The 13093-nt window shown below is 31.6% G+C and overlaps 1 protein-coding gene across 1 annotated transcript in view; it reads left to right on the top strand.

Moving 5' to 3' along the window:
* Dhc93AB (Dynein heavy chain at 93AB) overlaps positions 1–13093 on the top strand; it is a 493152-nt gene that overhangs the window by 450471 nt on the left and 29588 nt on the right. Inside the window, exons 73-74 of the mRNA XM_075354875.1 lie at positions 5108–5283; positions 9737–9979. Of these exons, the coding sequence (XP_075210990.1) occupies positions 5108–5283; positions 9737–9979 (419 nt within the window). The remainder of the gene's footprint in view (positions 1–5107; positions 5284–9736; positions 9980–13093) is intronic.

The raw sequence follows: 13093 nt of genomic DNA on the forward strand, positions 1-13093 counted from the left end.
AGACTAATAAACATATTATTTCTTTTATTGGTTAAAATTTTAACCTATCAAACATCAGAGATGGAATAATTAAAAGGGACTGAAAAAATTATCCTGACCTTGATTTTGATTTCAGCCTTTAATCATTAAAAAAGAGTAATAGCAGGTGATATTTCTGTTGGGTATTAAACAGAAGTTGAGTTTGTTGTTTTGCTAGCCATATGAAAACAGTTGGAAGAATCACAGTAGGTTGTTTTATCTACAAGACAGTTAAATTTGGAATTTTTTTTTCATGAAGGTATCATCAGTGATTAGTGCTAGTGAAAAGTTACTATTTTTAAGAATTAGGAATCAAATTTAATTTTGAATTTTTTACTATTATCAGCAATTTTTCAAATGCATATAGTAGATCTCATAACAATGTCATTGTTATTGCACCTTGATTCCAGTTGAAATTGCAGCAGGGTAATTTTTAGTTAGGAACACATGTTATTAGATTAAGATTTAAAACTTTTATTCATTTTTAGTTCTGCCTGCCTATTTAATAACTAACTGTCAATGCATAATTATAAAATTTCTTGCTCATGAAGAAGTTCAAGCGATGGAAATTTTCCAGAGATTGACTGCACAGTTCAGGGACCAAACATTGTCAAGGACTCGTGTATTTGTCTGGCATAAAGAGTTCAAGGAAGAACAAGAACAACTGGAAAATCAGGAACACAATCGCTGTCCTTGAACCAGCATTACAGATGAAAACATTTCCATGGATCAAGACATTCTTGAAGACGATCGATGGGTGAGACGATCCAAAACTGCAGAACAGGTCGGGATAAGTTATGGGAGCTGTCAAGCAATCATCACAAAACCTACAGTTCTGTAAAGTGTGTGCCAGATGTGTCCCTCACCTTTTGACCATCGATCAGAAGTTGAGACATTTGGAAGTCTGTCAGAGGCTTACAGCAAGGTTTGCGAAAGAAGGTGATGCATTTATGAGTCTGATCATCACCTGTGATGAAACGTGGATCCACCACTACATTCTCCGGTTAAAACAAGCCAGTATGGAGTAGTGGAGGAAAGGGGAAGCAGCCCTAGTGAAAGCCAAGACTCAACTGTCAGCTGGCAAGGTTCTTTCAACCAGCAAGGCATTTTGCTCATTGATTTTTTGCATGAGTGAATGCAAAAATTGTAAGCACAATTAATGTTGCTTACTACTGCAAACTGTTGCAAGGTGAGCTGCATATCGCTGCAAAAGACGAGACCAATCCATTTGAGAAGCCATCCTCCTCCACAATAATGCCAGGCCCTATATTGCAACTCTAACGACCTCAAAACTAGAAGAAATGCTCTGGACTCAACTTGATCATCCTCCCTTTAGCCTGGATCTATCGTCCTGTGATTTTCATTTGTTCAGACTGCTTAAAGAAGCTCTAGGAGGGCAACAATTTGAAGATGATGAGGGTGTGGAGGGATTCATCCTCAATTGGCTTCTAACGCAACCAACTTCATTCTACAATGCTGCGATAAAAAACCTTCCTTCTCACTGGGAAAAATGTATTTCTAAAGCAGGAAACTATGTAAAAAAAATAAATTATATTTGCCTTTTATTTTTCAATAAATAATTTTTTTTTTTAATAAAATATAATTTATATTTGATTTACCCTCATACATTAATTCTTTTTATAGTTATTTTTATAGCTGTTGGTATAGACAAGCTATATGTTTGAACGCAAACAATCAAGATAAATAAACTGATTCAATTTAGATTTAGTATACTTTTCAGCCCAACCCTTGCTCTCTCTCTCTCAAAAAAAAAAAATCAACAGTAATAACTTCAATCAGCCATAAATTAGTAAAACACTACTCTTAAAATCATAAATAAGTACACAAGATCATACACCAGGCTGATAAACTATTATCAGCCTGGCAAACACAATAACTCACAAGTTCAGGAATTAAACTGTAGTGACTGCACTAAATACTATCTGAGTAGATTGGACAGTCATTTACCTAAAGATAGATTGAACACATACAAGCATTACACAATACAATCAATTTTTGTAAATCACCTAATAGAAACAAAACACACACACACACATAAAATATCTTAAATGTAATCCATTCAATTCAGACTATTCACCCTCTGGATTTTGAGAATTGATTTGGGTTCTTCACCAAAAATTAGGTGGGGACATTTTTTGGGAAATTTCGATTGAGACATCCCTCCTGCAGGGGTTGAAGTTTTGAAAAATATGCCCATCCGAATTGGTCGATTGCTCCATCACCCACCCATTCACTTGATTTATCAACATTTCATCATAAACCATTAATATTCTTTTTATATATTTCTCTTTCCTGAACTCATTTTGTTCTACTATTAATTTAATAAAACCTTAGTAGTAAATAAAATTTTACATACCAAACAAATAATTAATTTTTCTGATATTAATAATGTACAACCATTATTAACATTCAGTCAATTTAGTAATGGAAGGAAGCAAATGTAGTAAAAACTACAGTGCAAACAGTGATTTAAAATCATAAAGAAAATTAGATGAATAAAAAAAGTATTGAAATAAAGAGATTAGCTCAGAGCAAGTCAAACAGAATAAATGTATTAACCTAGTCAAGTAACTGATTACAAAAAAGAATTACATTTTTAAGAGAAGGCTCCCACTCAAAACAAATGACTATGTTTTTGGAGCAATGAATGAGAACTACAAGAAATAACTGATGGAAATAAGAAAGATGGAAGGTTGGCTGCAAGAAACACCATGTAGTGTAGTTAAAATCACAAAAAAGAAAAATGTCCAAAGCCTTACATTATACAGAGTGTATCACGAAGTTCTCCCAGAACTGTCATAACCGATTCTACTCGTGAAAGTAATGGAAAAGTTCATATGTTCTAAAATGCTTTGTTTGAGACTTGCAGTTAGTGAAAAGTTTTGCTTGGATTTCAGCTACCCCGGTGAAATGAGGTGATATTGAAATTTTTAGGATGTTAATTAAGGTTCAAAATTAATTATTTCTTATGGTTTTTGACCTGAAAGATTGAATAAAATAGGTCCCAGAACCATAACTGCAGTAGTTTTTTAAAAATCTGGAGTGAAAACCAATAAACTGGGGTAAAAAACCCCGTTTTCTATGTTTGACTTACAATAATTTTGTTAAATGGGTATTAAACACATAAAACTTTTAAACAAAACTTGTAGAAAATTTAATTCTGAATGAATTGGTGTTTTCTCATTACCCCCTCCATTCCTAGCAATGATGACCCTTGGCTTTAGATCCCTAGCTTTAGACCCTCTAAAGCTGAAAACACATCACAGTTATCAATTTGGTCTCTGTCAAGATATCACCGATGCAAATGCCTCAGCAGACATTTCCATCAATGTATTTACACAACTTACTCTACGGCCTTCATATAGCTTCTTCCAACCATGACCACCTACAATAACTTCGTCTTCAACTATCAGTTTAACAAATTCACAGAAGTGCAATTCCCATGCCTTACTCTAACACTGAAGGTTTCACCCAAAAACTTTTCCCATATCTAAGTTCAGTTAAACTATGTACTTAGATCATTACTTGATTGAGTCTAAACATCAAAAATACTACTCCCATGCCAACAAAACAAGTGTTGATCGCAACAATGACATTTTTTTCCTACAGTTCAATTTACTCAAAGTTCTATTAATTTACTTAAATATCAAGAAACAGATTCTCGAAGTTCAAAAGCTTCTAATGAAAACATACTCATTCTATCTCTCTCTCCTCTAGTACGCTTTCAGGAGCGAGGTCAATGTCTTCACCCTCCCACACCACAGCTTCATCAGAGTTTTCCTCACATCTCAACAGTGAATATCTCAGCTAATCTGGGCTCGGTGCCAAAATGCCTATCTTGGCAAAGTAAGCACCTAGGCGGGCCCCTAACCTCTCAGGTTGCCATTCTCTCTAAACATCAATAACAGCATCAGACATCCTCTGCAGGATTAAGAATCTCAAGAAGCCAGCAACTACGTTACATTCCCCTTTGGTTGTCCAATCAACTTGCAGATCAAAACCAGAATTGATCCTTGCAAGCTCTCTAACTACTTTGATGCATTCAGCTTTGAAACTGGGGGCAGACATATAAGAAATGGTGTACATCATTGAAAAGCGTTTACTCTATTCTTCATTTTTTACAATTCAATGTTTGGACAACCCTGACACCATTGGTATTCAGTCACAAGGATATCAATGGCTAGAAATAACAAGGACTCCCTCTCAAGAGACAGTCCTATAGGCACCAACCACAAATAACAATGGGAGATATTGAGCTCTCGACAAAATATTCATATAAAATTTGTACCTCATTGATGAGTCAAGACAGGTACAGCATATAGCATATAGCTTTGCATACATCCTTACATAGAACACGCATGGTTCTGAAATGAAGCCCCCAATCAGAGTGAACTGCTCTCTAACACCAAAGAAAGCAAATGTACAACAAAAAACATGTTCAATAAATTATATACAAGCAATGTTGTACATCAAAGGTTGTACTTTAAAAATTTTTTTTTTTGAATAAATTATTAAACTAAGTATTAGAATTGTTAATTAATTGTTTTTCTTATTTTGTTGAGAACCTTTAATATAAATAGGTTTTACACTATTGACAAAATGTTATAACTGATTAACAGTTACATAGCCAAAAAATAATAATTGAATGCTATGTTAAAAAAGTAGACAATTACCAAAATAAATAAAACTTGTTTCCAATAGTTTATTTTAAAAGAAGAGAATTACTCTCTCCTATTCCAGATTCAATGAGTATTTAAAATAAACTACCACTGAAAAGCGTTTACTGTATTCTTCATTATTTTATTCAATGTTCAATGTTTGGACAACCCTGACACCACTGGTTGGCCAGTTGGTAATGTAATTAGCTGTTGGCTTCTAGATTTGCCATCTTAGTTTTGATTCTTCCTAGATTATGGTATTTTTTTATTTCATTTCATTTTTCCTTTCATCTCATTCATCTTATCTTTCTGTTTAAAACACTTGTAAAATTCATGAAGAACTGTTAAAACAATGTTAACAGTCCCTAACTATCTCTTTCACTTATACATTATCATAAATCTCTTTTCAGGTGATTTGAACATCAGCGTTAGTGTTCTTTATAACTACCTAGAGGCAAATTCAAAAGTACCTTGGGAAGATCTTCGTTACTTATTTGGTGAAATTATGTATGGTGGACATATAACTGATGATTGGGATCGACGATTGTGCATCTCTTATTTAGAAGAGCTGATGCAACCTGATCTGGTAAGTTTAAATTAAGCGGATATATCGGCCTTTGTATTAAAACTACCAGCCTTCTTATTTACTAAACTCATTAATTCATAATACGTAGTTGAAAAAGTATACACTGAATAATCTAAAGATACAATTCTTGTGAAAAACATTTGCTTAAACTATAGCTTAAAAACTGTTAACTATGTGATAACATGGTAACATTAAGCTACTATTAACTAAAGTTATTCATATTTCTTTTATTGCCACTTAGAGGGGAAAGTGTCTATCTGTATAGCTGAGTTAAGTTTATACTGCTAAAAAACTTTTTTCTTTTTAAATTTTATTTTTAACATTATTTGTATGTACTTAATTAGTGAGTTTAACAGTGATTTTATAATTTCTGTGATTATTCACAGTGATTTTTTTCAATAATTCTTACTTACTATTATTAATTAACTAAAGTAAAGTAATGAAAGAACATTTATTGAATGAATGAAATTGTTATCCTTATCTTACTGACTACAAACAATAAGTATAGTAGTCTTTTGAACCAAAATAGAATGTGTATGTCAGAACCAAATAAGCAATAAATGATCACTTTTAAAACAACAAACCTAACAAAATGTATAAATACAAAGTTTTTAATAAAATATGTAACATTTACAATAACTTTTTCGACTGATTTTTTTAGAAACTGGTGCTTCTGTTCATGGTTAATATCAGCTGATATTATTGCTGATGGTTTTTCGTGAGTTAGGTAAACACATGTTTAGAATATAGTTAAAAAGTGTATTGGAATTAAAATATATTCTTTCACTGACATATCAAAATTAAGTGTTTTTGTATATTTCATGATGTTCAAATGTGTTGAAATATTGTCCTTTTTTTGCATAGTGTAGAATAGCAAGCCGTTATTCATGTTGATTTACACTTAATGAATTGTTTAGCAAGAGTACTCTATATTTAATGCTTTTAGGTTGTTTTGTTATTTTGTTTTGCAGGCTGCATTATTTTCAGATTTTAAAAATTTGTGAAATATTTTCTCAGACTTTTTACATGTTTATATATGTTATTATGAGGTATTTTGTCCTTGTTTTAGTATCTATTTTGTGTAGGAGTGCATTAATAAGTACTCTTTTACACCATAACACAATCGCCAAACAAGAACTGGGTCCTGAATTGTATGAAATAAGCTGCTATAACTGCAAGACGACTTACATTGGCTAAACAGGACATAACATCGCTTTAAATAAAGATACAATGAATAATTAAATGTTAATATTCGGAAATTGCCTCATAGATACAAATCGCAAATCCCCAATATTAACAACCTTGATATTCTACACACAGATGAAAAAATGCAAACTCAAACACTTAAATACATATAATAAAAATACACTAAATGATACAGCTCAAATACTTTTTAATCATATTTAAAATAGTATGTCTAACTAAAAAAAATAAAAGTTAAGTCACTGATGCCATATTGAAAACAGTGACACTGAAACTCTGACTGTTGCAAGAGTGACTGAAATTATTATGAAATATTTTTAAAACTGCTACATGCAAATTGTCATTTTGAAAGGCTGATTGTTTTAAATAATTTTTATCACACCAACATGAATAAAAAAAACATAGCGCAATATAAAAAACTACTTTGAATAATACTGATACATCTATCTTAGCTCTTTCTATTTACATATGGATAGAAATCCAGTTATAAGTAGTATAAATTGTTTCTTTGAAACTTTGAAAAAGAAATGATTTAGAAAGAACTCGATACTGTTTAGAAAGAATTCAGTGTTTAGCTAAAAAGTAACCCAGATTGACTTTAATTGGTTTAGTAGTTCCTAAAATGTTTGCAGTAATGTGTTTTTTATTATAAAATTCATATTTCCTAATGCTAATCAGCATTAAGGGCTGAAATTTTGAGGAATGATTAAAGAATGTTTAAACATTGATTTGATGTGTATTTAAAAGTTTTTAGTATGAAATTGTTCAGTTTTTGTTTCAATTAAACTTTGAGCTAGGTCCCATTATATGCAATTGGTTTCTTTGAGTATAATTTAGAGTAGTATAAAATTCTGTTTATAGTATCAGTTTTCAACATAGAATAATTCTTCACCTTTATACTTTTTAATAGAGAGAATATTCTTTCAGCACAAGCCAAAGAATGAGGCAGTGAGAGAAGGCTGAAATCAGTTTTAACAATAAAGGATATCTGAATTCATCTCTACATTTTTATTTTGAAATTGCAAACTAGAAATTTTCAGGCTTGTTTCAGTAAATCAAGCAGTTTGATTTACTGAGCTGATTAACCAGCTTGATTTAAATCTGCTGGTATAATGTTAGGAAATTTCAGAACAAGGAGAATAACTGGGCAATTTTCCTTAATTGACATTTGCAGGATCCATTGCCTCAAGCAGCTGTAGATTTATGAACACATTATGTGTCAGGAACCAGTCAAAGATCTCTGATCAGTTTCACATAAAAATTAGAAGATTTTGGAGACATTTTCAACACGTAGTTTCTACTTTGGTTCTATGATAAATATAATTTAGACAAAGATAAACTGATTGATAACTAATATTGGTCTTAATCAGATCCTGATTCTAAATTACTTCTTTCTTGACAAAGTAACTGAGGATAAATTTAACATTACTCGCAGTTCAATGGCTTAGTTGTGTATTCTATTGCTCTCAGCTTGAAATTCAATGCTAAAAAATATAGTATATCTTATTAACTAGGTTCTATAATTCTTCTTATATTCTACTAGCTGGTTTAACATCTTCTAATGCTGCTGTGGTAAAAGATAGTGTGAAGGCTGCATGCTTAGCCAATATTTTATTCACTACTTCTTCAAGTGACAACGATCTATGTATGCAAAATTTTGCATAGATCTGTATTAGTAAAGATTTGAAGCTCCTTATACTTAGCCAAATGCTTTTGACTGTTTAAAAGATATGAATGAATACTTCGAGCTAACTCTTCTAAATGATTTGGCAGAAATGAAAAAGCGTTTGATGCACATAAATGTATTGAGTGACATACATAACCTTGCACAAAAAGTGATGGGTGATTTGTTTTAGCAATTCTTGAACACTGCTTTTGTTGCCTGTTTTAACATTTGCATTGTCACTTGTAAAACCAATGATATTTTCAAATGGTATTTCATGTTTTTGAAAGAAAGAAGTTAGAGAATCAAAAAAATTCCTTTAGCACTGCGTATGTTATTTCTTAACAGAGTTAAGTATTTATCCACTGTTTTTTGTTAACTTCACGGTCATAAAATGTAGCCATCAAAACAAGCTATTTAACAGTAGATACATCAGTTGTTTCATCTGTAATTAATGAAAACCTTGTTACCTCTAATTTTACATTAATTTCATTCATATAGTATTTATCAATAACTAATGAAACACACCAGTGCCTCTTCTTCGAGACTTAGCAATAGCAGAATCATAGCAAATATTAGCAATCAAACCTGTTAAGTGATCTAAAACTGCTATTGGTAGATTATGTTCTGCAACAAATGTACAAGGATTTAGTTCTGCTGCTGCCACTTGATTTTTATAAGCAGATGAAGATGATCCAGCTTCCAAAAATTTGCTTACCTTTGAGCAGTGGTTAACACAGTTAATACTTTTTTGCTTATCCATCTTCATATGTCTTTCGAATTGTGGACTTCCAGCAATTTCTGTATTACAAACTGTATCACAAAACACTTATCATTTTTTGCTGAACTCAATCCACGAAACAAATCTTCATGCAGCCATTCTCTTCTCATTTTTCATTTATAAATTGTATTTAGTTTTTACTTTTGTTTTATTTTGTTCATTATCACTATAGTGAACAGCGATTCCTAGACACTGCTCATCTCTTTTTTCACTTATAATAAAGTTGGGTTATTTATATAACAGAAATAAAAACTGCAATCACTCACACAAATTATGATTCACAAAGGCTTGAAACACAAGTTATATGAGTCCATGACTGATCACTGATGACTCTGACTGACTGAACCACTGAACAAGATTACAGTCACTATGAAAGTTGCAAGATTGTGAAATTTGTTTATTAGGATTATCAGATTTGGTTGGTTGTTAGGATTAAGTTTTGATTTAGAAAACATTAGATTATTAATAAATGCCAATAAATTAAATGATGTAGGATGAATTTAAAATTAATTTTTTTTTTTAAATAGTATCAAATTATATAAGTAGTACCGACATTACCAAAACTTGCATTTTTTGAGTAAGAGTATCAAAGTTGAAAACCTTGATTAACCCTGTGACCCGGGGTATATAATTTTGTAATCAGTAGTGATAAGGTTAATTTTTTTTTAACTTCATTTGTAATCTTGCATCTGACCATTCCTGAAGTAAATAATAAAAGTAAACTTAAATATACAGTAAACTTTTTAATAATATTTTTTTTTTATTTATTAAATATTACTTTATTTTCAATTTTATTTCTTATATAGGTTGATGGGGAATTGTTCCTTGCCCCTGGATTTCCTGCTCCACCAAATACAGACTACCAAGGTTATCATAGTTACATTGATGAGGTAATGCCTCCTGAAAGTCCTTACCTCTATGGTTTACATCCCAATGCTGAAATTGGATTCTTAACAACAACATCAGAAAATTTGTTTCGGACAGTATTTGAAATGCAGCCCAGAGAGGCAGGTAGTTCTGGTGGTGCAACTGTTACAAGAGAAGACAAGGTATTTAATATTTTCTAAATTTTGAAATGTGTAGCTGTTATTTTAAGTGTATTTTTAACATTTAAAATATTGTGAAAAATATTCATTCATAATTATCAGTTACTTCCTAGGATTATTCCTTGTTTCCTTTTAATATTTACCAACAGACTGTACTCTTTACAGACATTTAGCCATTGTGAAAACCTCAGGGTTTGACAATAAATCATCCCCAATCTAGAGGTGTTTCATTAGTTGTTCTTGGCAGATTTATAGATTTTGAGTTCACTTACCTATTTTTATCCATTTAGGCTAAAAACCTTTTGTGGATTATTAACATTTTTGATTTTTTTTTTTGTTTGTATAGGAAATGTTGTATGCACTCACTATCATGTATAAATTAACAAAATGAGGAATTCACCATTCTCAAGTGTTTTAAAGAGGTTTTTTGATTAGAAGACCAGATTGCTCAGGTAGAACTGTACAATCTGGAAAGCCTTTCACAGCAATTACCATTTTGATATCAAGTGTTATGTGTTCTAGTAAACAATTTGGCTATGCTGATTTAATTTTATTAACTTTGAGCTTTTTTTGCCATCTCACTGCTGGAAATTAGTTGTTTCTGTTTCAACCACTTAAAGTATTTCCCTATTCATGCAGTTGAACTACCCTTTTTATATTTTCATTTTTTTTTTTTGAGTTCACATTCCATTGAGTTTTCCTTAACAATTTCTTCCTCCAAGATGTGATTAGTTTAATAATTTTCATATGGTTCATTATCTTTGCCATCTCAACAATCTCAGCTGAAGTAGGATCATCGAGACTTTTTCTGCAAAAAGGTATTTTTCATCGAAATAGATTGCAACCTCTTCATAAGGACACTGAAGAGATTATCAGCATTTATCTAATGAAATGCAGCAAAAGCTGGATGTGTTCACTTGCACTAGTAGGATCTCTTATAATATATAGAGTGCTCAACTTAAAAGAGGCCCTGTCACTTAGTTTAATCTATAAATAATAGCATTTATATAATAATTTACAGAAGGTGTTGAAAATGTTATCCATCCACTTCTATGAACTTGTCAGCATGTTTGACCATGTTCCTGGCTACTCATGTTAGCTCTACCCTGTCTGTTTTCTGGATAACATTGGTAATGTTTGTCTTCAAATACTGCAAGGTGAGTAGATTACGGTCTCTTTTAAGTAAACCCGTAGAAAGGAGTCTGGACTAGTCAGATCTTGGTGGCCACAGTCCTTTAGAAATGATTTCTCCACTGAAAAAATCATGTAGCATCTCTATAGTAGAGTAAGCTGGATGGCAAATGATGCTGTCCTGTTGCAACCAACAGTCACACTCATCCTCTTGCAGTAAGGTTATGAACTGTTGGATAACTTCTTGGTAGACTGCAGCATCACAGTGTTTTTAAAAAAACAAGGGTCCTATTATTTGTTGCCTTGAAATCACACACCATATGTCTATTTTTTTGTGCGTATAGGAGAGATTTAAAGAAAATGTGTGGGTATTCAGTTCTCCACATCTGGTATTTCAGACTATTAATGTACCTACCAAGGTGAAACCACGCTTCATATGTGAAAAACATTTGATCTAAAATGCCAATGTTTTCTCTAATGAAGTTCTTAAGCCACTCACAGTAGTCAACCCTTTTAGCATAATCAGCATTAGTTAACTCGTGGAAAATCTGCATTTGATATGGATAACATTTCAGCATTCTCCTCACTGCAATGCGGGCTAAACCTAGTGAAATGTTCTTTTCCCAACTTAGTCTCCGTAGAGATTTATGAGGAGATCTTGTAACTGCCACTTTAATGTCCTATGCAACCTGTGTGGGCACATTTCCAACACTGAACCTGTTTCACAAAATCTTTTAACTAGCTTCTGAATAACACTTTTCACTGGTGCTTCCTTTTCAACTTTTGCTGACACAAACATGAGATTTCATCTCTAAATAAGTTTCCATTACGAAATCACATTCTTCAACAGTTAACCGTATATTAACAAACAACAAAACCTAATTACACAGCCTTGTTCAAAAGCCAATGCTCAATACAAACTACCTGCTAGGTCTAAGTGGCCAGTTAGGCAAAAACAGTTAAAGACTTTGGTACAGCAAATACACACTCACTTATTTCAATCCTGGCCCTGTATCAGTAAAATAACTCAGCACCCCAGTTTTTAATGTCTCGCAAATATTCAAAATACTAACTTAACCTATAAAATTAATTTACATATTATATATCAATAGTGATCCACCATTTATTGAGATTATCTTAATGCAATATAATCTGTCAGATGATTTCTAAATAAAGTCCACCAAACTGTTAAAATAGTCCACCATATCTTTAATTACCTTAATCCTTATAGAAAAGTTGATGTGTTACAATTGTTGTGGCCATTTCCTGCACCTACATGCCATTTTTTCCAATTTCTGTACAAACCTTATATGAATTAGAGGATTATATGAATAGGTGAGATGTCCCACCTATTCATATAATTACAGATATTCAGTACCATGATGCCTAAGGATGACTAAACTTCCTCCCCTCAGTTGGAACCCAATCATAAATTTTCAAAGATAATTGACTTTGACTCATATACCATAAATTACCATTTCATTGAAGTTAGACTTAATAATTCCAGAAAATAAACACTCTAATCTAAGTTTTTTACATCAACTTAACTTAATTAGTACAATTGTACATTAGTACAACAGAACAATTGTTTTCTTGCAACAGATGTTTTTAAAAGTAATAATAAGTAATTCACTAAACAAAACACAATTTTTATTTATCAATAAGCCCAAATTCAGCCTCCACACTTAGTATAAATATAGACATTTTTCTTAAAATATAAATTCAAAATTTATGAGAATATTGAGTTCATATTTCTTTAAATCTGCTAATTTCTTAAGGTCGGTTTTACTAAATCAGAAAGCTGAATATCAAAAAATCTGTTTCTGTGCTTTAATTACATGATTCTCATAATGGAATATGCTTGCTAACAAAGCTGCTTAAAACCAAAAACTAAGAACTGCTAACATACTATGTTAAAAAGGTTTATATAATTTTATATACTAAACTCAGAATGATTTCTTTAAATTTTGTTTTTATTGTTAAATC

The sequence above is a fragment of the Lycorma delicatula genome, chromosome 1 (genome assembly GCF_047948215.1).
Source record: "Lycorma delicatula isolate Av1 chromosome 1, ASM4794821v1, whole genome shotgun sequence".
In the NCBI taxonomy this organism is placed as follows: Eukaryota; Metazoa; Arthropoda; class Insecta; order Hemiptera; family Fulgoridae; genus Lycorma; species Lycorma delicatula.